The 26559-nt window shown below is 40.8% G+C and overlaps 1 protein-coding gene across 1 annotated transcript in view; it reads left to right on the plus strand.

Annotated features, from left to right (window-relative positions):
• Positions 1-26559, plus strand: part of LOC138952058 (vam6/Vps39-like protein) — a 121567-nt gene that overhangs the window by 40266 nt on the left and 54742 nt on the right. Inside the window, exons 12-14 of the mRNA XM_070323630.1 lie at positions 2722-2851; positions 7487-7758; positions 21221-21362. Coding sequence (XP_070179731.1) covers positions 2722-2851; positions 7487-7758; positions 21221-21362 — 544 coding nt within the window. The remainder of the gene's footprint in view (positions 1-2721; positions 2852-7486; positions 7759-21220; positions 21363-26559) is intronic.

Consider the following 26559-nt stretch of genomic DNA (forward strand, 5'->3'; position numbering starts at 1 on the left):
GACTTAAAAATTTTTTTACAAAATCAATCAATTCTCTTAATGCGAATTAAATTACATATTCTTACTCCGAATCACATAATAGCATTGACGCAGTCAGAGATGCTAAGGTGTCTGAAAAACGCTATCCCGTCTATAGTATAAGGGAAGCAACCCCTACAAAAAAGTAGCAAGCTTGCCACACAGGGTTACCTCCCGTAGTGTGCACTACGTCACCTACTGTACCCACACATGATATCCTCATTCGACTCCTTTCAGCCAGAGAGACAGGTCGTTCTTGATTTCGCTCCTGGCCGGTTTGCTGTCTGCTTGACACCCACCGGCCTCGGTTCCCCGTCTGCTCCTAGCTGTTTCTAGCTGGTGAGATTGTTCCTTGCATTGTTGTTTTGCATTGTTCATTCTGCTGAAAATTTTACGTCCTCTGGACTTATAAATTTGCTCAGTAGTTTGTTGTTGTGGCCGCCATTTTGGTCGCCATTTTTTCTCTAGCACGTGTTGTTTATACTGGTATAGATATGCAAACATCTCACAAAGCCAAGCAAGCAGATTGACAGGTCTAATGAAAAACAAAGAGGTACTGAGTCGGAAACAAGATCGCGATTCTTTCCTTCGCTGCACGACGCAAATCTTCTGTGACCTTTGACTCAACGTAGCTTTCACATTCGATAACTAAGCTTAATACTCACAACTGAAAGCCGAGGGAGTGGAATACCGAGATGAACAAACAGAACTGTGCATCCTCAAACCTGACATATTCATCCCAACATAAGTCGATATATGCTCCCCCTCGGACGACAAAAAAGCTGGTCTGTCAACAACCCATCAAACATCTTATAATATCTCATACAATGAATTAAATATAACTTATCGAGTACAACAAGCTAACTTTTTTTAACGTTTTGTTCTTCGAACACTCACACAAAAATGCTTCTTATCTGTAACTGCCTATTAAAAATACTTTCCAACGGTAAAAACGAATTTGTTTGTATATATATACTAACGCACATCTTTCCGATTAAGATAATGTGGTTCAATTTATACATAGTTGCCTTTTTCACTATTACAAAATGCATACCAAATAAAACATCACTAACTTTCAAAACAATCTTAATTTCTAAAGTACGAAAAATAAATTCTTCAATAAACTTCCAGAATTTGTATACAACCGGGCATTCAAAAAAGAAGTGTTCAATTAAATCAGTTACATCACAACAGTAATTACATTTATTAGTTTCCGTTACTTTCATTTTACACAGGAGAATGTTGGTCGGATAAATGTTGTGCATAATTTTCCAGTGTAAAACTCTTAATCTAGTCTCTTGTGTTGACTGATAGGCAACTATCCAAGATCGTTCATCAATTTCTACATTAAACTTTCTCTTCCAAAATCCTCCGGAACATGGTACATCTGTTTTCATATTAATAATCTCTTTCCTATATTCTCTGGCACTTAACACATTTTTGCCGTTAAACAGTGGTAAGGTAATACAAACATCATCAGTCATATTTACAACATTTTTCCTCATAAATAATGACACAGCAGCTTTTACAACATTACATTCAAGAATTCGGTTTGGCGAATATCCAATCAAATCACATATATCTTGATATGATAATATGTCTCCCAAACGTACAATGTCAGTTAATACCAATACACCTCGTTGTATCCAACTTTCAAAAAATAAAACTTTGCCACTATACGTTATGCATGCATTATTCCAAAATAAAGTCGGCCCGACTGTCCCACGATCGTAGTGGTTATTATCCAGCCAATATTTTAATACTGCTTTCCAAAAGTGTGATTTCACTAGGTCTAACCCTTTAAATCTTGCACTGTTTGCATTCGATAAGAAACATTCAAAATGCTTTCCAAAACGCAAATACATCATCTTTGGAGTGAAACTCCAATTATCATTTTCATTTGATGTAGTCAGTTGTGAAACCCATTGTAATAAAAAAGAAATTTGCATTTGCCTAATATCGATCATTTTTAAACCACCTTTTTCAATTTCAAAACATAAAACGCTTCTTTTTACCTTTTTAAAGGCCTTCCGATTACAATCTCTTTTTCGCCACAAAAATCTAAACAATAAGATATTGACTTCATTCAAAACACAGTCAGGTAATACAAACGCTTGCATAATATACACAAATTGTGAAATTAAAAACGTTTTCACAATACATATTTTCCCTACAATGCTCAAATTTCGCTTCTCCCATGCACAAATCAATCGCTTAATATTCCTTATTCTTCTAGTCCAGTTATCTTCTACCAAAGAAGCACTCTTATCATTACAAAAATATACACCCAAAATCTTCAACTTTTTCTTCCAAACAAAATCATAAAATGTTTCATCACAATGTTTCCTACTACCCAACCACATCGCCTCAGACTTTCTCTTATGTATCCTTAAGCCTGAAAAGCTAGAGAAGTCATTCATTATTTCAAGTGCATAATACATATCAATCTCATCCTTCAAAAAAAGGGTGATATCGTCTGCATACAGAGCAATTTTAATAACGGTTGCAATATCAACATTATTCCATAACGAAATTCCTTTAATACGTCTACACTGTCTTTTTTTTGATGCCAACAATTCAATGGCCAGTACAAAGGCCAAACATGAAAACGGGCACCCTTGACGAATCCCGGCTTTTTTTTCAGTTCTTGTTATTTGTAGAAACAAACTGATGAGACCCCCCCCCCATCCTTGTTATTTGCAGGAACAAGCTGACGAGCCCCCTCATGAAAGGGAGAAACGCGTGCGGAACATCAACAACCTGTACGCTTTCCAACTGTTCTGTCAGCATCGCTTTGAGGAGTCCCTGCAGCTCTTTGCAAAACTGGGCACAGGTGACTTAAGAAAAAGGAAAATCTGGGCACATTTGTATAGTTATGAATAACTGGGCACATTTATATAGTTATCATAGAAAACTGGGCACATTTATGTAGTTATCATGGGAAACTGGGCACATTTGTATAGTTATCATGGAAAACTGGGCACATTTGTATAGTTATCATGGAAAACTGGGCACATTTATATACATATCATGGAAAAACTGGGCACATTAGTTATGTAAAAATGGACACATATATATAGTTATGGAAAACTGGGCACATTTGTATAGTTATCATGGAAAACTGGGCACATTTATATAGTTCATGCAAAAATGTGCACATTTATATAGTTATGCAAAAATGTGCACATTTATATAGTTATGCAAACCTGGGCACATTTGTATACCGTACTTTCCGGGTCATAAGGCGCGACTTTTTTCCTCGAGTTCGACCCCTGCGTCTTGTATAACGAAGCGCCTAATCCGTGTATGAAATACGAAAAAAATCAAAGAGACCGCTTGAGTACCAGTCAAACAACTTGTGATAATGCATGTTTCAGCTACTAGGTACTGCCCTGCCTTTGATCTGGCCGCACACACAGATTTCCACTCTGTTAAACTCGGTCACTGACCGGTCACTGACCCCGGTGCAGGAAGTGTTTCCTCTCTCAGATATGACAGGGGAACCACCTCTCATGGCAAAAACTGGGTCATTGACCCCTGGGAAGAAGGTCGTGTCTATAAACAAGGCCACCCAGCTATCACAATGCCTTTGATCTGGCCGCACACACAGAGCACACATATTTTCACTCAGTTAAAGTCGGTCACTGACCGGTCACTGACCCCGGTGCAGGAAGTGTTTCCTCTCTCAGATATGACAGGGGAACCACCTCTCATGGCAAAAACTGGGTCATTTTGGTGCGCCCTATGGGCCCCCTGCGTCCAATGGATGACTGGATTACAATTTTTTGTAAAAAGAAGGGGGTGCGTCTTGTATAACGAAGCGCCTTGTCACCCGGAAAGTACGGTAGTTATCATGCAAAACTAGGCACACTTATAGAGTAATCATCAAAACTGGGCACAGATATAGAGTTGTCATTCAAAAATGGGCACATTTATAAAGTTATAAAAAACTGGGCACATTTATAGAGTTGTCATGAAAAACTGGGCACAGGTGACTACAGATGAAAGAAAAACTGGGCACATCTATAGAGTTATCATGGAAAACTAGGCACATTTATAGAGTTACCATGGACAACTGGGCACATTTATAGAGTTATAAAAAAACTTAGCACATTTATAGAGTTGTCATGAAAAACTTGGCACATTTATAAAGATACTAGATGATTACCCGCTTCGCCGGGTACCGGCTTCGCCGGGAAGAAGTAGAGCCGAATACCAGGCTGCGCCTGGGACCCGGCTTTGCCGGCGCACGAAGGAAAGGAGATAAACGCACAAAACACTGGAGACCTTCTAAAAATAGTAACGTGCCGTGACCTTCTAAAAATAGTAACGTAGTAACGGGAATATGGATTGACGCCACACGGAGGAAGGGAGATAATCGCGGCTGAAAACACTGGAGAAGATAAGGAAGAGTTACTGGTAGTGGATCCCGAAAAAGAAAAAAAAATCGGTTCAGCGCGCACAGCGCTGCGCGCTGAGAGCACGTGTTGAAATATCTCATCGATGAGGTTGTGTCCGGGGTGTAGCTGAATACGGTGTCCAAATTTGAAAAAGATCCACCGAGAACTTTGGCCGTGCATCGCGAACAGACAGACAGACACACAGACACTAGTCGTATATATATATAGATGCAAAACTGGGCACATTTATAGAGTATATGAAAACTGGGCACATTTATAGAGTAATCATGAAAACTGGGCACATTTATAGATTTATCATGAAAAACTGGGCACATTTATAGATTTATCATGAAAAACTGGGCACAGGTGATAAAAGAAGAAGAAAAAAGTTATCACACTGATTTTGTTGTTATCACAGTGTAGTTGTTGTTGTTATCACAGTGTAGTTGTTGTTGTTATCACAGTGTAGTTGTTGTTGTTATCACAGTGTAGTTGTTGTTGTTATCACAGTGTAGTTGTTGTTGTTATCACAGTGTAGTTGTTGTTATCACAGTGTAGTTGTTGTTGTTATCACAGTGTAGTTGTTGTTATCACAGTGTAGTTGTTGTTGTTATCACAGTGTAGTTGTTGTTATCACAGTGTAGTTGTTGTTGTTATCACAGTGTAGTTGTTGTTGTTATCACAGTGTAGTTGTTGTTGTTATCACAGTGTAGTTGTTGTTATCACAGTGTAGTTGTTGTTATCACAGTGTAGTTGTTGTTGTTATCACAGTGTAGTTGTTGTTGTTATCACAGTGTAGTTGTTGTTGTTATCACAGTGTAGTTGTTGTTGTTATCACAGTGTAGTTGTTGTTATCACAGTGTAGTTGTGTGTAGTTGTTGTTATCACAGTGTAGTTGTTGTTATCACACTGTTGTAGTTGTTGTTATCACAGTGTAGTTGTTGTTATCACAGTGTAGTTGTTGTTATCACAGTGTAGTTGTTGTTATCACAGTGTAGTTGTTGTTATCACAGTGTAGTTCTTGTTGTCACTGTGTAGTTGTTGTTATCACAGTGTAGTTGTTGTTATCACAGTGTAGTTGTTATCACAGTGTAGTTGTTATCACAGTGTAGTTGTTGTTATCACAGTGTAGTTGTTATCACAGTGTAGTTGTTGTTATCACAGTGTAGTTGTTGTTATCACAGTGTAGTTGTTGTTATCACAGTGTAGTTGTTGTTATCACAGTGTAGTTGTTGTTGTCATGAAGTGGAATACGCGAATAAAGAAGTTATTTTCTATTAATACGTGCTCTGCCCTATCTAATTAAACTGACTCTTCACTCTTCGCACTACACACTTCAAACACAGAATTTGGGAGGATACAGACTTATTATTCCCTCACAAGTTACAACACAATTCTTCACATCAATACAGAAATACAAATCACCACTCTCGAACACACAGTTCACATAGTCGTATCATAATCACTCGATGCATGTGATTACATAGTATAACACTCTTGCTTAACCATACTACCTCCATACTAGGTTATTCCACAAGAGAGGGTGCTGACAGACACTCACGAGTTCGTAGTTCTCACTTCATGCCGTCCTTTACACATTCTTGTGCAAACGTTATCCATGATGATTACGTTATCCGTTCTCAAGTTCCTCCCTGAGAAAACACTGTTTCGCCCTTAGTGAAACGTACCGGTTCGTCTCAACGCCCAGTGTTGATGGGGACTCCACCATCCATCCACCTTCACCGATGTGACTTCTTGTCCTGACATCGTCACGAACTCTCTCCAGTGTGGGTTCCAACCCCGGACACCGTCATGGAAACTCCTAAAGAATTAACCCAAGTCTTAATATAACATTCTCTTAAACCAACTCTTCTTTCTAAACAGTCGTGTATCACCTCTCTCGTTCATTCTTCCTTTCTACATTCACATTGGGGTGTGCACGTTAAAGATCCCACGATTGACAAAAGGGTCTTTCCTGGCAAAATTGTATAGGCATAGATAAAAAATGTCCACCAAAATACCCGTGTGACTTGGAATAATAGGCCGTGAAAAGTAGGATATGCGCCGAAATGGCTGCGATCTGCTGGTCGATGTGAATGCGTGATGTATTGTGTAAAAAATTCCATCTCACACGGCATAAATAGATCCCTGCGCCTTGAGTCCGAGTCTGGAGATACGCGCGCGATATAAGACTTCATATAACAATAAACATTACACACGTATTTCTGACATTTCATGTATGTCATTCCGTCCACAATCAATATCCAAGCTATAGTAACCCATGGATCACTTAATCCATTAATGACACTACCATACATAGCATCAACATCTTAACATAACATAAATGTGTAACAACATTTATGTTCAAGAAATTACCCAACAAAAACCGTAATACAATCCCAACGAGAATCCTCTTTAAAAACTTCACACTAGAATTTAGTGCACTTTGCATACACTAACATTTACATTCCAGCTATGTAGTCAAGCTTCAATAATATACAACATAATAAATCATTTACCTTAAGTGCTTGTTCCCAGAACAAACCGACACGCGACAAATCAACCTCCTTAGAGTTTAAGACGCTGTGAAGCTCTTAGTTCAAAACCAGCTATATTGCTCAAACTCGTAAACACAACTCTGTCAAGCTAGGGCCATTTCCTCGTGAATCACACGAAACCCGTGATATCGCTTCTAACCTGTCTACGCATCAACAATTCAATCTTTAGGGAGGTTAAAATCACGAGGTATTACACAGTTCAACATATCTCGAAATATCCTACTCACATCTTTGTGACAGTTGTTGTTATCACAGTGTAGTTGTTGTTGTTATCACAGTGTAGTTGTTGTTATCACAGTGTAGTTTTTGTTATCACAGTGTAGTTGTTGTTGTCACAGTGTAGTTGTTGTTATCACAGTGTAGTTGTTGTTATCACACTGTGGTTGTTGTTGTTGTCGTCACAGTGTAGTTGTTGTTGTTGTCACAGTGTAGTTGTTGTTATCACAGTGTAGTTGTTGTTGTCACAGTGAAGTTGTTGTTGTTATCACACTGTGGTTGTTGTTGTTACAGACCCATCCCACGTGATTGGCCTGTACCCCAACCTCCTACCCCAAGACTACCGGAGCAAGCTGGAGTACCCGGAGCGTGTGCCAGAGCTGGAGGGACACGAGATGGAGAAAGCGGTGCTGGCGCTCATCGAGTACCTCACTCAGAAACGCAATGAGGTGATGAAGAATGACGAGGTGGTCACCACAGCCATCGTGGAGGGCAACACAACCATCAAGTCCAAGAAACAGCTCAGTCAGATTATCGACACCACGCTGCTCAAGTGTTACTTACAGGTACACATATAAGTCTTACTCACAGGTATTGAAGTAAGTACTATTTACAGGTACAGAATTTGTGTTTCTTACAGGTACAGAAATAAGTGTTAGTGACAGGTTGATATATAAGTGGTTCTGACAAGTTCAGATATAAGTGGTACTGACAGTTATTGAAGTAAGTATTATTTACAGGTACAGAATTAGTGTTTCCTACAGGTACAGATATATGTATTACTTACAGGTACACATATGATGTTGTGACAAAAGGTCGTGGCAAAAAGAGTAGAAAAATCAAAAATCAAAAAATATTTTTTGACACAAGTGCATTTTTATGCTGAATGTTTCATATTTTCATTACATAAAATAAAATAGGAAAAGATAGTTTGGTCAGCGGGTTCTGTAGAATAAGCATATTTTGTTAACAATCTGACAGATGTTGGTCGTGATGCTGGACATACCATTTGATTGATTTACCTCCATAAATGAAACTTCTGCAATCCAAATACCTTTTATAAATCAAAAGAAAGTACAACACCAGTGAATTACACGCAAACAATTCCAAAACCAACTTACATTATTTATTTTTTTATACATGATGTTATGTCCAACATCACGACCGACATAAACATCACGTTTCCGTTTGATGTGTTTACAAAATAAATGACAAAAGAACTCTTCTGTCAGTTAAAATCAAGGATATGTAATTCCTTTTACATAAAAACACACACAAAAGAGCTCACAAACTTCAAATTACCATGATCATGGCACTTTTTGAGTCGGTTGTGATGATTAGGCGATGGACAAACTTGATGCTTGTCATTTCATTTTCAACAAAAGAGAATACAAAAAACAATTTTGGGGGGCTATTACCTTTACTACTACAGATCTAGTATTTGCAAAAAACATAAAGGGGACTGGAAGAGCCTTTGTTACGATGACTGTGCTTAATCTTATGGTCGGTTGTGATGACATAGCGATGGACAAACAAAATTAAACATAACACTTAAAGTTAAAACTAAAAGACAGACAACTCTTTTTCTGTCTTATTTTGCATTCTCTCTCTCCATATATAATACTAATAATATGCAAAACAAAACCCATAGAGGACTGGAAGAGCCTTTGGTTTATGGCTTAGCATGTTATCGTAGCGAACGTTCGCAAGCTCTTTCCTCTGTGCAACTCACGACAGGCCTGGAAAAAGTCATAATTAATTTGTAGCTTAAGTTAAATAAACTGAAAATGGGAAAATGCTGTAGAGTGGGAAAGCATCTTAAATGCACCTTCATCAGCGATGATCAGGACTCTGCAGTAATCTGGACTACAACATAAATTGTTTAGGCTACGTTAATTCAATATAAGTTATAAGCCCATAACTATAGCTTATGTAACTCTGTAAGCAAGCACACACACACACATACACACACACACACACACACACACACACACACAGAGCCTGCACTGACAGTGACACCCAACATTTTTTTTTTTACTTAAAAGTTAAACTGAGTTTTTAGGCCATGACCTACTGGTAGGCCTACTACAACTAGTGTAGTCTGATAATCAATTGACAACTGACCTACTTCTTTACTACTACTTTAAAAGAAGGGAAAACAGCTTACAACAACAACAAAAATTCCAAAAAATATACCAAAGAAATGTAAGGTAAGTTGGTTATGACAGTGAACATAGCAAGTTTGTCTCCTGGAAAAATCATCACAACCAACATAGCAAAGACAGTAAATATGTGTGGATTGGAAATATTCATGCAGAAATTCATTCAGTTGCTTGTCGTCAATAATTAGCTGCTGTACAAAACATCGAACGAACATTTTCAAATTGTTTGCTTTCTCGAAACAGCCGTGAATTACATTTCGTATGTCGGTCATGTTCGGTTGTGACTTTGGACATACAAAATAATTTGTCCTCTCTCAGCTTTTTACCTATCGCACTCATTCGATGAGCGCGAACAACAAACAGAGAGCAGTGTGTCGTATTTTGATGCGCTCCGATTCGTTTGAATAACATGCAAATTCGAAATGAGTTCAATGAAAAATTATTTCTAACAGATTGTTTGTCGGTTGTGATGTAGATGTCGGTTGTGACGTCAACTTGTAATTCAGAAAATACGGACAAACGAAGCTCTTTTACCTTCCCTTCTTCGACGCGCCATTTCCAAGAAAAACAAGCCTCGGTTTGAAATCAGTTGGGAGCGATGCTATAAAAACGTACGATCAGAAGTCAACGGAGAGTGTCAGTTGTTGAAAAATTCGTGATTGCTCGGTTGTGACGTCCGGACAAATGATTCGATGCTTAGCAAATTATTCGGAATATCTCTGTCATGTTTGTAAATTTCAAATGCCCAGCGATCTCAACTAATACATTAATTCTTTTTGTGTTCTGGAAACTGCAAAAGTTCGGACCGGAGCATAGATGATACATACACACGATGTCAAAACATCGTTGTCACTTCGGACAAACATCGTCACAACCAACAACCTGAAGTTAATTTCTCTGTTTCTAATTAAATATTTTTATATAGAAGCAGGTTTGTTTACACACATATTGATTTATTATTCTTATTTTCAGATTTACAATGCAGTTTGGTTTTGTGCATTAAAAAGAGTGTTCTGGGTTGATAACAAAAGTATGAGTTCATACTTATTGGTTTCGGCGGGAAATTTTTCCGCAGTTTTTCACTTTCATCGTAGATTTAATTCACAAAGCTGTTGTTAAAACACACAATTTTATCGTAGGTATCTCTTCATCCTATTTTCAATCCAACAAACAAACACAGACACATACATGTTTTTGATAATGTTGTTTAATTGCTTACAAACACACATGGGGTCTGGAGCACGACCTTTTGTCACAACATCATATATATAAGTGTTACTGGCAGGTACAGATATAAGTGTTACTGACAGGTACACATATAAGTGTTACTGACAGGTACATATATAAGTGTTACTGACAGGTACACATATAAGTGTTACGCTGATGGGGTATACGTCGACTAAAAGAGGGGAATCCCCACAGGTGGAGTTCCTGTAGTAAAGTACGATACCGCTCAATCTTGCGCCAAGCGTGTGGCTGCCGTAAACCGATTTGAGTTACCTTAGCGTTACTTCCCCTTCCAAAATGGCGGTTCAACGGGAAAATCTGTTCCTGAATTCGCATGCGGCATTCAGCTAAGCAAACATGCTTTGGGGAGAACAATGTATAATTCGAAAGGATTGTTTAAAGTAAACATCGCTCCATCTAATTGTCTGGTTCTCTCGTCCATTGAATCGGTTTCACTTTCACTCTCGTAAAACACAACTGCATGGCGTCAAACGTAAGTGAAATGACTAGGAAACGCTCTGCAGTATGTCCTTATTGCGAGTAATTTTTTTTAGCTACGTTTTCTCTCATTTAGTTATTGATTGAAACTTTTTTTTCAATAAAAATTGCAAAACAGAATCGAATTTCAAAGAAATACCCAAATAGATCGAGAACGTCAAATTCTACCGATGTCGCCAAACATCACGTGACTTTCAGCGAGATCAGCAAAACACTACAGGAACTCCACCTGTCAGGATTCTCTGTATACAGGGTAAACGTCTACAGGAACTCCACCTACAGGGAATCCCCCTCTTTTGGTCGACATAGACCCCTTCAGCGTTTCTTACAGGTACAGATATAAGTGTTACTTACAGGTACAAATAAAGTGTTACTTACAGGTACAGATAAAGTGTTACTTACAGGTACAGATATAAGTGTTACTTACAGGTACTGATATAAGTGTTACTTACAGGTACAGATATAAGTGTTACTTACAGGTACAGATATAAGGGTTACAGGTACAGATAAAGGGTTACAGGTACAGATATAAGTGTTACTTACAGGTACAGATATAAGGGTTACAGGTACAGATAAAGGGTTACAGGTACAGATAGAAGTGTTACTTACAGGTACAGATAAAGTGTTACAGGTACAGATAAAGGGTTACAGGTACAGATATAAGTGTTACTTACAGGTACAGATATAAGGGTTACAGGTACAGATATAAGTGTTACTGACAGGTACAGATATAAGTGTTACAGGTACAGATAAAGTGTTACTTACAGGTACAGATAAAGTGTTACTTACAGGTACAGATAAGTTGTGGTGACCGTCATCAAATTTTGCGATGTATGTCAGCAAAGCTTGTGCAAACATTTTGCTCGCTAACTAACAATGGCGGACGGACATGGTTTTGAAATCTGGAACTGTTATTTGTTTTCCCCAATCGGTGACCGAGTGACGCGATATACAAACACGCGTTCGTTTGAATCGATAAACTCTCCTCATGTCATACAATTTCAGAACAATGATATGGTACAATGTAAGACCAGTGATATGATACAAGTTTGGACCAACGATATACAATTTCAGAAAAAATTATGTGATACAGTTTCAGACCAATAATATGGAACAATTGTGTGATACAATTTCAGACAATTTCAGACCAATGTTGTCATACAATTTCAGACCAGAGATGTGATGCAATGTTGTGAGACTCACAATTTCAGACCAATGATGTGATACCATTTCAGACCATAGATATGATACAATTTCAGACCAATGATATGATTCAATTTCAGATCAATGATTGGATACAATTTCAGATCAATCATAGGATGCAGTTTCAGACCAATGATGTGATACAATTTCAGGCCAATGATGTGATACAATTTCAGACCAATAATACGATACAATTTCAGACCAATGATATGATACAATTTCAGACCAATGATATGATACAATTTCAGACCAATGATGTGATACAATTTCAGACCAATAATACGATACAATTTCAGACCAATGATATGATACAATTTCAGACCAATGATATGATACAATTTCAGACCAATGATATGTGACCCGTTGTCACAAAATAATAGATAAGTGGATTTTTAACATCCTGTGATATTTATATGCTAAGAAAGTACAGAAATCCCTCTTTAAGATGATGCAAGTTGCAAGTGAGTGGTACAAAAAATGACTTTGTAACATTAGTTTAAAGCTGTTAACCAGCATGACGGCCATTTTGAGAAAATCACTGTCGAAGTTGTCACACTAAAAACAGGTATTAAATTACATATCTTATCCCAACTCACATATAGCAATTTACTTCAGTCTAGTGCTAGGACGCTGCATCACATCACCTTGGTAACAAGGGAGGCAACCCTAAAAAAAAGAGCTACCTTGACCCTGTAACAGGACAAAGTCAGGTGACTTCCCGACCTTGCCGCCATCTTTAAGTCATTCTTTCCTCAGCGATCCGTGGCTACGGACGTGTTTGCTATTCGCTTAGGCTTTTCAGCCGTTTGTCAGACTCTTACTTAGAGTTGACTTCACCTTGGTTTCCTGTGCACGTTCCTCTGCTCCTTTAGTGTGTTTGGTGTGAGCTTTTTTGCTATTTTCGTTGTTGTTTGACTTAGGTTTTGCCAGGTTTAGACATTTTTGTTGTTGTTTACTTGTTCATCCGCCATGTCGGAGAGCGGTAAAAAGAAAGTTTCTAAGTCAGCGGCGGAGCCTTCTCCTGTCTAAAAGCCTGTGCGCAAGTCTAGAGTTCCTGCTAGTCATGCGTTGGTTAAGGTGTTAGACCCTAAATCAAAACATTCGTTTGACGTTACTATTGATTTGCCAAAATCTCCATCTATGCCTGAATTGCCTTCTCAGTGATAAGCAGGATGTTACTGCTATTCTTCGCTTTCAGCGGATCTTCCGTTTACCAAAGCAGAGCTTTTGTCTTTGCCTTCTGGTGTCTCGGATGCAACGTTCCCTCGGCAGGGTGCGTGTTCCTCCCGCGGCGACTGTGACGACGGCCGATGTTCATGCGGCCTTTGATGGTGGTGATGGAGATTCGCTGCTGCGTACCCAGGCTTCGTCTGCGTGTCGGCCTGGTGACGCTCAAGGTATTTATCCTTCGCTAGTAGCTGGGTTCTCCGGCCAACGCAAAGGGCGTATACTGGGTCATGTAGCCGCACCGGGTCGCCGGGCGGTGAGTGAAAGCTTTTCTCCCTTGCTATGCCGTTCCGAATGCGTGTGCGGCTGGTACAGAAAAAAAGTCCAGATACGCGGGATAGGCTGTCGTTGGCACCCTCCGTACCTGGCTACGAGGACAGATCGGCACAGCCTTCCCCGCTTCCACCCGGTGGGCAGGAAGCAGTCCTCAGGGATACACTGCTTGGGTATAGAATCCCTCGGGTGTCTTCCCTTCCGGTCGTCTCTTCGCCTGGCTATCATAGTCTGGGCTGTAGTGGACTTCCGGATGGCACGGAAGTGCAGGAGGATGGTTAGGAGTTTTGTGCTTCCGCTCATTTCGATGATGAAGACACCGGCTTCCGTGTTCCATTGCGGCTTCTGCTAGCTCTGAGCTTGGCAGCGGAAGTCGCTTGAAGGTATTTTGAGGAGGGTGTGGCAACGCCGTCAGGCTTGTGTGCTCAACCTCCTTCCGCCTTGGGGGATTTCGGCTCTACGAAAGACGAGAGGCAGCACTTCCGTTTCCGTGAGTCGCCTTCTGTAGAACTTTGAAGAAGGTGTGGCAACGCCGGCAGGTTTGTCTGCCTCACCTTCTTTCCCTCCAGATAAGGACGTATTTTCCGGAAAGCTTCACCAGACTATAGCAGTCAGTGTGGTAGCGTAATTCCGGCATGCACGGATGTGCAGGGCTAAGGCTTTGATTATGGTGCTTCCGTTTAGGGAGAAGACACCGGTTTTCGGCTACTATCAGAGTTTACCCATGCTTTAGTATAGGCAACGGAAGTAGTTTCGCTCACTTTGAGTAAGCTGTGGTTGCTTCGGCAACTTGGCCTTACCAACACCTTCAGCTTTGGTTGACTTTCGCTCAGTTCGGGAAAATCGCGTTCCTTTTGGATCTGTAGATCTCCCTCTGTTGCCTCTTTTATGGCAATGGTTCTGAGCTTAACCTACGGCAAGGTCAACTCACCGACTGACACAGTGCCTCTTTTGGCAGCTTACAGTACGGTTTTTGGGCTTAGTCTTTCTGTGGTTTGCTCTTGTGAAGCATCCCACTCCTCTCTCTCAGGGTATCTGACAGAGGTTCGCTTCAACAGCCATTTTTATTACCTCTTTGACACTTGCCTCCTGGGAGCTGGTTACGCTTAGGGAGACGGCTGCAGTAGAACAGAGCTGTTCTTTATACCGAGCCTCTCTTTTGTCTCTGAGGGAATAAGCACATGATCTTGTCGAGTTATCCTCTCTTTCGGAAACTTCTCAAAGATCTCTCTCGCGCTCCATCTCCTCTGCTCTCATCAAACTTCGAGTTTCGTTGTGATGCGGGGGAGACGGATATTATGACGCCGCTAGCCACTTTGGCTAAAGTCTGCTGAGCAGCTGAGCCTCCCAGCGCTTCTCTTTGCACATTCTGTGCACGCGCGCAGGTTCTTCTTTCTCTCTAGGCTAGGATTCAAGATAAAGCACCTTTGGGAGTGTTGCTTGCTTGGTCAGCCTTCGCTTGGCTCTAGGTACACGTAAGAGGCGGATTTACTCCGGCACTTTTCACTTTTTGTTTTTCGCAAGGGGAGTGTTCGCACGTCTACGCTACGTTGCGTTACTCCCCATATTCTGGCAAGATTCTGGGAACTGCTTCAGCTTGCCACATGCTACCTCACATTAGGCAGGATATGGAAGCTAAGCAAGCACACATAGGGTTAGTCCCTCTGGCTTAGGAAGACTTTGCGGTATGTACGCCGATCTACGGTGAAGCTGCATACCTCTTCTTTTCAGCCTTCTCGGATGAAGCTGCTAAGGCCACTATTTTTTCGCCTTAGCAGTGGAAAACAAGTCAAGCTATTAAGGCATATAAGGAAAAACCATAGTACTGAGACAGCACTTCTGAAGATTGTAAACGACATCCTTCTTGGCTTTGACGAAAATCAGGTCTCCATTCTAACACTACTGGACTTGTCTAGCGCATTTGATACGACAGACCACGAAATTCTGCTCCACAGGCTTCAGCACTCCTTTGGTGTTCATGATCTGGCCCTTTCCTGGGTTCGTTCGTACCTTACTAACCGGACGCAGACCGTTTGTGTCAACGGCATCAAATCTCAACCTTCAGCTCTCCAGTACGGTGTCCCGCAAGGGTCCGTGCTTGGCCCCATACTTTTCGTTCTATATGCCTCCCCTGTGTCCGATGTTATCAGTCGCCATGCGTTGTTGCACGAGAGTTTTGCTGATGATACACAGCTTCATCAGTCTGCCCCTCTTGCTGAAGTTGACGATCTGGTATCTCGGACACAGGATTGCATTGCGGACCTCAGTGATTGGATGTCTTTAAACAAACTCCAGTTAAATAGTGACAAAACCGAAGTTATGCTGGCCTGTCCCAAGAAATTTCTCAATCACCCTTCTCTTCCTGCCTCTCTCACTGTCAACGAACTACCTATCTCTTTCTCTCCGTCTGTCCGCAGCCTTGGCGTCACTCTCGATCCAACTCTCTCTTTCCAAAAACACATCTCTAACATCTGCAAGTCCGCCTGTCTAGAGCTGCGCAAGATTAGTTCAGTCCGTCACTACCTCACCACTGATGCAACCAAAACGTTAGTGTGTTCTTTAGTCCTCTCAAAGATAGATTATTGCAATTCTCTTCTGGCCGGTCTCCCTAAGTACCTTTTAGATAGACTTCAAAGGATCCAAAATAACGCTGCCCGCCTGGTCTTCAAATCTTCCAAGTATGAACACGCCACACCCCTTCTTCACTCTCTACACTGGCTGCCTATCACTAAAAGGATCGAATACAAACTCTCCTCTCTTTCTTTTGCCGTCGTTTCTGGTTCTGCCCCAGAATACTTGTCAGAACTCCTCAATCTCTACACCCCCTCTTGTCAGCTTCGCTCCGCCGCCGACACTCGACTCTTCCGACTCCCCACAGTGCAAACAAAGACATGTGGCGAGAGGTCCTTCGCCTATCAAGCCCCTGTGACCTGGAATAGATTACCTCTGCCTCTCAGACACACAGATTCTCTCACTACATTCAAGACAAATCTCAAAACACACCTCTTTCAGCGCAAGTGATTTTTTTCCCCTTCAGCATCTCCCCACCCACCCCATCCCGCCCCACCTCACCCCCTACCTAGTGCCTAAAATAACGTGTATATATATTCTCTGCGCTTTGTTTGTTTGTTTGTTTGTTTGCTTAACGCCCAGCCGACCACGAGGGGCCATATCAGGGCGGTGCTGCTTTGACATTTAACGTGCGCCACACACAAGACAGAAGTCGCAGCACAGGCTTCATGTCTCACCCAGTCACATTATTCTGACACCGGACCAACCAGTCCTAGCACTAACCCCATAATGCCGGACGCCAGGCGGAGCAGCCACTAGATTGCCAATTTTAAAGTCTTAGGTATGACCCGGCCGGGGTTCGAACCCACGACCTCCCGATCACGGGGCGGACTCTCTGCGCTTTGTGTCAGCACTGTTTGTGTGTGTGTAAATAGTATTGTTGACACGTTTTTATATAGAAGCCTACTGTGGTTCTTGTGCTTAGGCTGTGTATTGGATTGTCACTGTATGCCTGCATTATTAGTTGTCAGTAATTATTACATGTGCTGATTGTTCTCTTTGCCTGCGCGCGTATAGTATGTTGGTTATGTTTGGTCATAGTATGTTTGCTTATGTTTGGTCGTTATCTTTGCCTGTGCATGTATTGTATGTTTGGTCGTTTTCTTTGCCTGTGCATGTATAGTTTGTTGGTTATGTTTGGTCGGTTTCTTTGCCTGTGCGTGTATAGTATGCTTGGTCGATGTATGTATTGTAAAGCGCTAAGAGTAGACATTTTTCTGGAATAGCGCTATAAAAGTTTGCATTATTATTATTATTATTATACTCAGCTTTTACGGTTTACGGAATCGCTCGCTTTCTCATAAGAGTCATAAGCTTTGGTTTTCCGACAGCTCGCCAGAATATGTCCATACTTACTGGTCACTTTCTGACTCAGAAGTCTTTAGGGTCACTGAGTCACTGTCCGTAACCTCTCAGACGGAATTTTTCCGGTGAAGCCTACCTCTTATGGTAGTGGCTTCTGTTAGTGACTTCACTGCGCAACACAAAGGATTTTAAGAGGTTACGGAAAGAACTATGGACACCATCTTGTGGCTAAACTTAGGTTTGGCACAGAAGTTTTTAGCATTGGGTTAGTTTTTTTCCCATACGCAAAAGACAGTGAACTTTTATGTGTTTGCCAGTAATAAATAGAATCACAGTTCCTTGAGGTTCAGTGATTCAACTTTGGCATTACGCCTCTCAGGGCCTTCTCCCGCGAGTTAACAAGCTACACTCTTTTTGTAGCCTTCACGCGGCGGCCCCTGGATTTTTCTTAAATTTGCAATGCGCTAGGAGTTTTTCTCCTACATCGCAGAATAGTACGCATTTGTTCGCCCTGTTACATTCTTTAGCCGTCTCGGCTAAGCCATTGAAGTGACGTCACACTTGTCACAGTATGATGGTATAGGCTTCCGGCTTTACCGCGCCTACCCCTCTTTTTACCTGAGGGATGAATCACGGTATTCCACTTCAGGTATTCAGCTTTGGATACTTTCTCATGTCTTTCTGCACGCGTTTCTAAGCGGCAATTTAGGCTGAGCCAATTTCGCTCAAAGGGCAGAGGGAGGGTACAACTTACCTTTCCCTCAGCGGTGACCCAACTTTAGGTTTCTAGCGCTTGCTTACTGGCTAGTTACAGAAACCTTGGTTGTAGAGGCCTTATCTTTCCCTAGGCCGGGTCTTTTACCTTGAGGATTTTCTCTCAAGGCTTCTGAACTAACTCCATGTAAGGCCTCTAGCGTTACGGTCATCGGGAAACTGAAATTTTAAAAGACGCTCACGCACCCCTCTCTTGGCATGGGGAGCGATAGGAGCATAGTTTGAGAGCGGATCAGGTTACTGATACCCTCACGTGTCTTTCCCAATTGCGGGCTGGGCTAACTTAGTACTCGCACGCAATCAGGTTTTCAATACTCCCGACTTTTCACTCCTGATTTTGCAGAAGGGAAAGATTACCCTCATCTTTGCAGCCTAGGCATAGTCTTTATCGTTGTTCAGCAAAAGGCCGCAACATGGTCTCGTTCCGACCACCGAGGTTAAGCGGCATCGGTCTCGGTTACTACCGGGATTGGTGACCGTTTTTGTATATGGGCCTGTCAGGCATTCTTTCTAATTTTCAAGCTGCGGCCTTATGGCTTCAGCTATCGTACTGCCGTTTACTCACGCTCAAATTCAGCAGTATTTCGCTCCCGTGAGGGCTTCATTTCCGGTTAACAGAAGTTCGCCCTCTTTATTTCAAGCCAGCGTGTAGGGAGATGGGGACTTAGCTCTCACTGTTACCACTCCCTTAGCCATTGAGGACAACAGTTGTCTTCTCTGGTGCTTGATTTCCTCTCAGAACTTCTGCCTTTCTTTGAAAGATCAGTGGCATTATGTCACACTCTCGCAAACGGGTCCTTCCTCCTCACTCATTCGCCTTTTGAGATAAGGCAGTAAGGGAAAGAAAGGGGGGGGGGAGTGTTTTTGTATCTTGGACAATTCTTCTTTGGGCTCTGTCCAGACTGTGTGGGATAGAACATGGGCCTACTTCTAGGCCTTATGTGAATCAGGCTATGCTTCTCCCTAATCTTATCAGTGTGACTTGTTTAGCTCGCATTGTAAGATGACAGGTCTCCTTTCACAGGGAGACCGTTATACCGGATAGGGTTCAATACAAAAGATCACAGCAAGACAAGTCTGAGCCTTTTGGTATCGGAGTTTCTATGCTCCACAGGTTTTGAACTGTTGCATTCTGCCAATCTTCATAAACATTACGTGAAACGTTCTCCGTTTTACTCCTAGCTGCAGCGCGCAGAGGTAGCGAGATTCACACACTCTTTGGCTTATGGGGATATGTAGGTTTCAATAGAGGCTCTCTACCTCACTCTGTTTCTGGCCAGACTTCTTAGTTAGGCTTCAACAGCTGGGACAGCCATCTCTGATGGTTTTATAGTTTTCCTCTTTATAAGATTCTCGCCATAGGCGATCCTTTGTTATGAATCTGACCAGTTGTATCACTGCTCCATCCTGTTTTTTTACAGGTGGTTTAAGATCATAAGTAAAACTACTCTTATCGTCTTTGAACACAATGGTAGATAGGGTCATATCTACGTTGGTGTTAGAATCGGTAGGATATTCTGAAGTCCTTGACTCTGCCTACTGGGGATCGTAGGAGCTCGATCTCTATCAACCTTTACCTGTGTTACTTGTACAGTGCGCGCAGTATGGTTCTATTGCGCTTCCGGCAACGGTAGCTGCGGGGCAAATTATTGCCTAGCTCATAGTTTGAGCATCCCACCCCCTTCATTAGCAATCTGCTGTATGTGAGTTGGGATAAGATATGTAATTTAATCGAAAATTTTAGAAATAAATTTTCATTTGATTAATATACTTACCCAACTCACATAGTTAATACCCTCCCTCCTTCCCCGCTAGTGAGTTGTTCTAAAAAAAAGAGGGTAGTTTCGATACGCTTTCGGGCGAATGACTTAAAGATGGCGGCAAGGTCGGGAAGTCACGTGACTTTGTCCTGTTACAGGGTCAAGGTAGCTCTTTTTTTAGGGTTGCCTCCCTTGTTACCAAGGTGATGTGATGCAGCGTCCTAGCACTAGACTGAAGTAAATTGCTGTATGTGAGTTGGGTAAGTATATTAATCAAATGAAAATTTATTACTAAAATTTTCGATTTTTCCCTAGCAACTTAGGTATTGCATGTTTCATAGCTCATGAAATGGTGAGAAATAGTATAAAAGAGCATACAAATGAGACCAGAAAGAAAAATGTTGTTGCCGTTACAACCGTTATGATCGGGTTTCTATGAAAGTCTTGGTGCACCAGATCAAAATTTAGACCTTGACCTTTCCAACGATTGTGGCCTTGTGTGCATGGCCTTTGTTTACAAGAAAAGGACGCTTTGGATCGATAGTAGGTATCACTAAAATCAAGTTTAACACATTTTTGGATGATTTAGATGCAGGCAGTATAAGGTAAATGAAGCATAGTTCTGTGTGTGATACAGTTTCAGGCCAATGATATGATACAGTTTAAGAGCAGTGATGTCGTACAATTTCAGACTAATGATATGATACAATTTCAGGCCAATGATATGATACAGTTTAAGAGCAGTGATGTGATACAATTTCAGACCAATAATATGATACAGTTTCAGACCAATGATGTGATAACAGTTTCAGACCAATGATATGATACAATTTCAGACCAATGATCTCATACAATTTCAGACCAATGATATGAGACAGTTTCAGACCAATGATGTGATACAATTTCAGACCAATGATATGATACAATTTCAGACCAATGATATGAAACAGTTTCAGACCAATGATGTGATACAGTTTCAGGCCAATGATGTGATACAGTTTCAGACCAATGATGTGATACAATTTCAGACCAATGATGCGCTGGTTGCACCTTTGTTACGTCTGAAGGACAACAACTGTCATGTGGAGGAGAGTGAGAGAGTGCTGAAGAAGAAAGAAAAGTTCAGTGAACTCATCATACTCTATGAGAAAAAAGGCTTGCATCAGAAAGGTGAGAGTACACGTCGAAGAGCGTGAGAGAGTGTTGAAGAAATCTCTCTCTCTCTCTCTCTCTCTCTCTCTCTCTCTCTCTCTCTCTCTCTCTCTCTCTCTCTCTCTCTCTCTCTCTCTCTCTCTCTCTCTCTCTCTCTCTCTCTCTCTCTCTCTCTCTCTCTCTCTCTCTCTCTCTCTCTCTCTCTCTCTCTCTCTCTCTCTCTCTCTCTCTCTCTCTCTCTCTCTCTCTCTCTCTCTCTCTCTCTCTCTCTCTCTCTCTCTCCTTCTCTCTCTCTGGATGTTCTGCATAATATCCATTGTCTTGCAGAGTTGATGTACTTACACATTAACATGCTTCCATTTGAAACTTCGAGGTCGTCACCGTGGATTGACGCCCGACGGAGCGAAGCGATGCGTGATTATGGCGATGCGTGATTATTTTAAAGAGCGCAACATGAAAACAGAGTATAAACTGCAAAAAAATAAAGTTTTAGACACAGTGAGACAAGCAAAGGCAGAATATTTTAATAAACTGATTTCTGAAAAAAAGGATACAGCTACAATCTGGCGAGCAGTAAATGAAATTCTTGATAAATCTAGGAAGGGATCAACCAATTCTCATTCACAAATATCTCCAAATGATTTTAACAAACACTTCATTTCGCTAGCAGACAACCTAAAATCTTGTCTCAATCAGAATGATTCCCTTGATACGGATGATTGTTTTGAAAAATTAAAAACATTCTGTGGACAAAAGTTGACTCAAACTGACACGTTCTCTATTCCTCCAATCTCAGTGCACGAGGTAGGAAAACTGGTAGAACAAATGGCGAATAAGAAGTCAATGGGTCCAGACAAGATTCCAGTCAAGTTGCTAAAACTTGCTTTACCTTACCATTGTCGATTCCCTAACTTATGTTTATAACCTAAGCATAAAACAAAACGTGTTCCCTTCTATTTTAAAGTGTGCAAAGGTATTACCACTTCCAAAAAATAAGGATCTTACAGACCCAAACAACTTTAGACCTATTTCCCTCTTACCTGTTCTATCTAAACCCTTAGAAAAGCACATACAAAAACACCTACTGGCATATATGGAACAAATGAATCTGTTTCATCCTTTCCAGTCTGGATTCCGCTGTAAGCATTCCTGCCACACTGCCTTAAGCTCTTTATGCGAGACTTGGCTGTCAGCAATAAACAAAGCAGAAATAACGGGAGCGTTGTTTTTGGACTTTAAGAAAGCCTTTGACCTAGTAGATCACTCACTTCTACTAAAGAAATTAAAGTGCTATTTAAAAGACGACTCAGCCTGTGCCTTTTTTGAATCGTATCTTTCAAAACGGAAACAGTATGTATCCATTAACTGTAAAACTTCGTCAAACGAGTTTGTCAGGAGTGGTGTCCCTCAAGGGTCTGTATTAGGACCTATCTTGTTCTGTATTTATATAAATGATCTACCCCTTCATGTGTCCGATGAAAAAGTTAGATGTGAGTTCTTCGCGGATGACTCTTCTGTTCACACCAGTCAAAAATCTTTGGAATCCGTCAACTCTTCTCTTCAAACAAGTGTGGATGAAATCACTGAGTGGTGCGTTTCTAATGCAATGATCATTCATCTGATTAAAACAAAGAGTATGGTGATAACCACGAGACAAAAACACCAATTAAGTCCTTTACAATTACAACTGTCAGTTGGTTCAACTCAAGTGCAGCAAGTTAGGGAACATAGATTATTGGGTGTTACCATTGATCAAGAGTTGAAATGGCAAACTCATTTGAGTAATATTTGCAAAATAGTATAAAAAAATTTGTACCTGTTATCAAAACTAAGGCATTACGCAGATTCTGCAGCACTCAAAATGTTCTATTACGCCCACACAATGCCTCATATAAACTTCGCATCGACACTTTGGGATAACTGCAGTGAAGTTCATTTAAAAAGACTCAATTCCCTGCATCGCCGAGCTGCAAAACTTATTCTGCATGATTTGAATAGGTCCACGGATGATAAACTAAAGCTCTTGAATTTCCTCCCCTTGAAAGATCAGTTGACGTTAAACAAGGTTGTGTTCATGTATAAAATTCTAAATGACGACTGTCCTAAATATTTGCAATCACATTTCAAACATGCCACAAAAAGATATGGGTCCCAAAAAATCATCCCTCCTATACCTCGCATAGACCTCTACAAATCGAGCTTAGCCTTCCCGGGAGCGTTTCTCTGGAACTCCTTCCCCCAACAGATAAGAAATACAACTTCAGTGAAAATGTTTAAGAGACAGTCACGTTCACACATCATTCGTGAATGAAATGTCTTGTTCCATTGTTATTTTGTTAAACATTTTGTACTAGTGTTAACGGATGTGTAGCTGATCAGAGCAACTTTATTCCCAAATGAAAGGTATAACTATGTCAATGTAATTTTGTAATTTTTGAGTTCTCCTTATGTAATTCCTTAAATGCACATTGTGTTGCATTCCATACAATGTATTTCTGTATTTTATATGATTGAATTTATATTTTTAATGTGCGTCTTTCTTTATGTGTTGTATAAAGGACAGGTTGGAAGAATAGGCTTTGCCTAAAACCTTTATCCTTTTGTAATAAAGTTCTGAGTCTGAGTCTGAGTCTCTCTCTCTCTCCTTATTGTGATGTGTCGCTAACTATATATGGGTCATTCCATAAAGCTGTGTACCAAAAGTGTGACATGCATCGTGAAAATTGAAAGTGTCTGAATAGGTCGTTTTTATGATTTATGTGACAGATATAGACATATGCCACGGTGCCATGCTAAACAAAAGATAAGTTTATGGTTTTTGCATACGAGGGGTTGTCGGAAAGGTGTGTAACATCACACATGTTTCATGTTACATGTTGTCCAAACACACGAAACAGATACCAAAAAGCCATGGTGTAATAGTAACAAGCTTTATTTGCTTCCCATTCAGAGTTCATTCTGAACAAAATGCAGTCGGGGGAAACGATTTGAAATAGATATTGGTAACTAAAACGTATTTTTTGGTTGCGACAACCAACAAACAAACAGTAGCAAGATTTAGAAGTTACACTTTTCAGGACGTGTACGGAAAGTGTACGGGTAACGTCATCAAATCTAGTTTTTACGTCACGTGTTTGCCAAGATCTGCAGTCCTGGTGGGAGCAAAACAACGCATGCATTTGGAACATTTGAGAAAAAAGTGAGTCACGGTTGACGCAATATCTACACGTACACGTACAGGTCTTTGCTACACGTTCGATCATCTAGAACACTGTATTGTCAATAACAAAACATCGAGTCAACATGCAGCTACCCCCCGCGGGTTAGGGGGAAGAATTTACCCGATGCTCCCCAGCATGTCGTAAGAGGCGACCAACGGATTCTGTTTCTCCTTTTACCCTTATTAAGTGTTTCTTGTATAGAATATAGTCAATGTTTGTAAAGAATTTAGTCAAGCAGTATGTAAGAAATGTTAAGTCCTTTGTACTGGAAACTTGCATTCTCCCAGTAAGGTAATATATTGTACTACGTTGCAAGCCCCTGGAGCAATTTTTTGATTAGTGCTTTTGTGAACAAGAAACAATTAACAAGTGGCTCTATCCCATCTCCCCCCCCCCCCCCCTCCCCCCCCCCCCCCCCCCCCCCCCCGGACCAATCGAATCATCACAACATATGCTGACATCCGCTGCGACGCGGCGCGAAAATGTGCAAACCTAGCCTTACTTGTCTCTGTGATAACTGATTCTGGGCTTTCAGTGTTCATTTTCTTAGCTGCATGTTCTTTCTTTTCTTTCTTTATTTGGTGTTTAACATCGTTTTCAACCGCGAAGGTTATATCATCAACCGGCTTATGAATGACTGTGTTATGAATGGAATTCTTTTGGTTTTAGTGACGTCGTCATTGAATACCCTCGAAATTTGGTCAGATTGTGGTGCGTTGTTTTTAACACAAGGCAGATCAAGACACTTAACGATTTTGATTATTAAATGATTTGCTGTGTTTTCGGGTTACGTCGGACACACAGTGGTCCTCTCTTAAACATGTTGGTATTGTTTTGTGTTTATATCTGAATCATGGAATAACTCAGATACAGAACAATACACAAACTATCCACACAACAGACACGATAATTTTTACCTAAAAAACATTATTTTTCTGCCAATTCGACTCATTTTTGCGACCATATTTCTGTGATCATTCTTCGAAAAAGTCAATGTACTTAACGGGTTTTCACAGCTTATGTGTCCAAAACAATGTACTGCTAATTTCAAAGCTATATAGCACTGATTATAAACAAGATGGGCAACTTTTTAGATCTAGTTGACCACTTGCGCCTTCTTGTTATACTTGATTGATAATTCAATCCGTTCTGAGTTGTCCTGTCAGAAACATTATTCTTCCTATACCAAAAATCTAAGTGTCATGGGCAAGAAAAATCGCACAATTTCCAACAAAGAATACTCTTTAAGAAGTTGGGGAGGGGAAATGCTGTAAGCTAGTGAAATCCGATGCTAAATTTGGCTGCTTGGTTCGCCCAGTCAAGTCTTCCGGATATATACGCTTAGTATCACCAGGCAGTTTGAAGGGACTTCTCTTTTTTTATTTCCTTTTTTATCCCCACTAACAAGGAATCAGCTTCACAAACACAGGATTTCTTTTTGTATCCCCACTAACAAGGAAATCAGCTTCACAAACACAGGATTTCTTTTTGTATCCCCACTAACAAGGAAATCAGCTTCACAAACACAGGATTCTTTTTGTATCCCCACTAACAAGGAAATCAGCTTCACAAACACAGGATTTCTTTTTGTATCCCCACTAACAAGGAAATCAGCTTCACAAACACAGGATTTCTTTTTGTATCCCCACTAACAAGGAAATCAGCTTCACAAACACAGGATTTCTTTTTGTATCCCCACTAACAAGGAAATCAGCTTCACAAACACAGGATTTCTTTTTGTATCCCCACTAACAAGGAATCAGCTTCACAAACACAGGATTTCTTTTTGTTCCCGCAGTGGGGCACTGCGGTTATGAAATTAAAGGCCCCTCCTGTTTTTGGAACCGCAGGAGCTTTCTAGTTTGCTGTTAGGTAGATTTTTGGTTCCTCTTTCCTGTCATGCTCTCTTTTTCTTCATGAATTCTTTTCTTTTTTCTGCCTTCTTGCTCATTCACCTGTATTTTTTCCAAAAATCTCTTCTCTTGCCGCTTGTC

This window comes from Littorina saxatilis, linkage group LG17, assembly GCF_037325665.1.
Source record: "Littorina saxatilis isolate snail1 linkage group LG17, US_GU_Lsax_2.0, whole genome shotgun sequence".
Lineage (NCBI taxonomy): Eukaryota > Metazoa > Mollusca > Gastropoda > Littorinimorpha > Littorinidae > Littorina > Littorina saxatilis.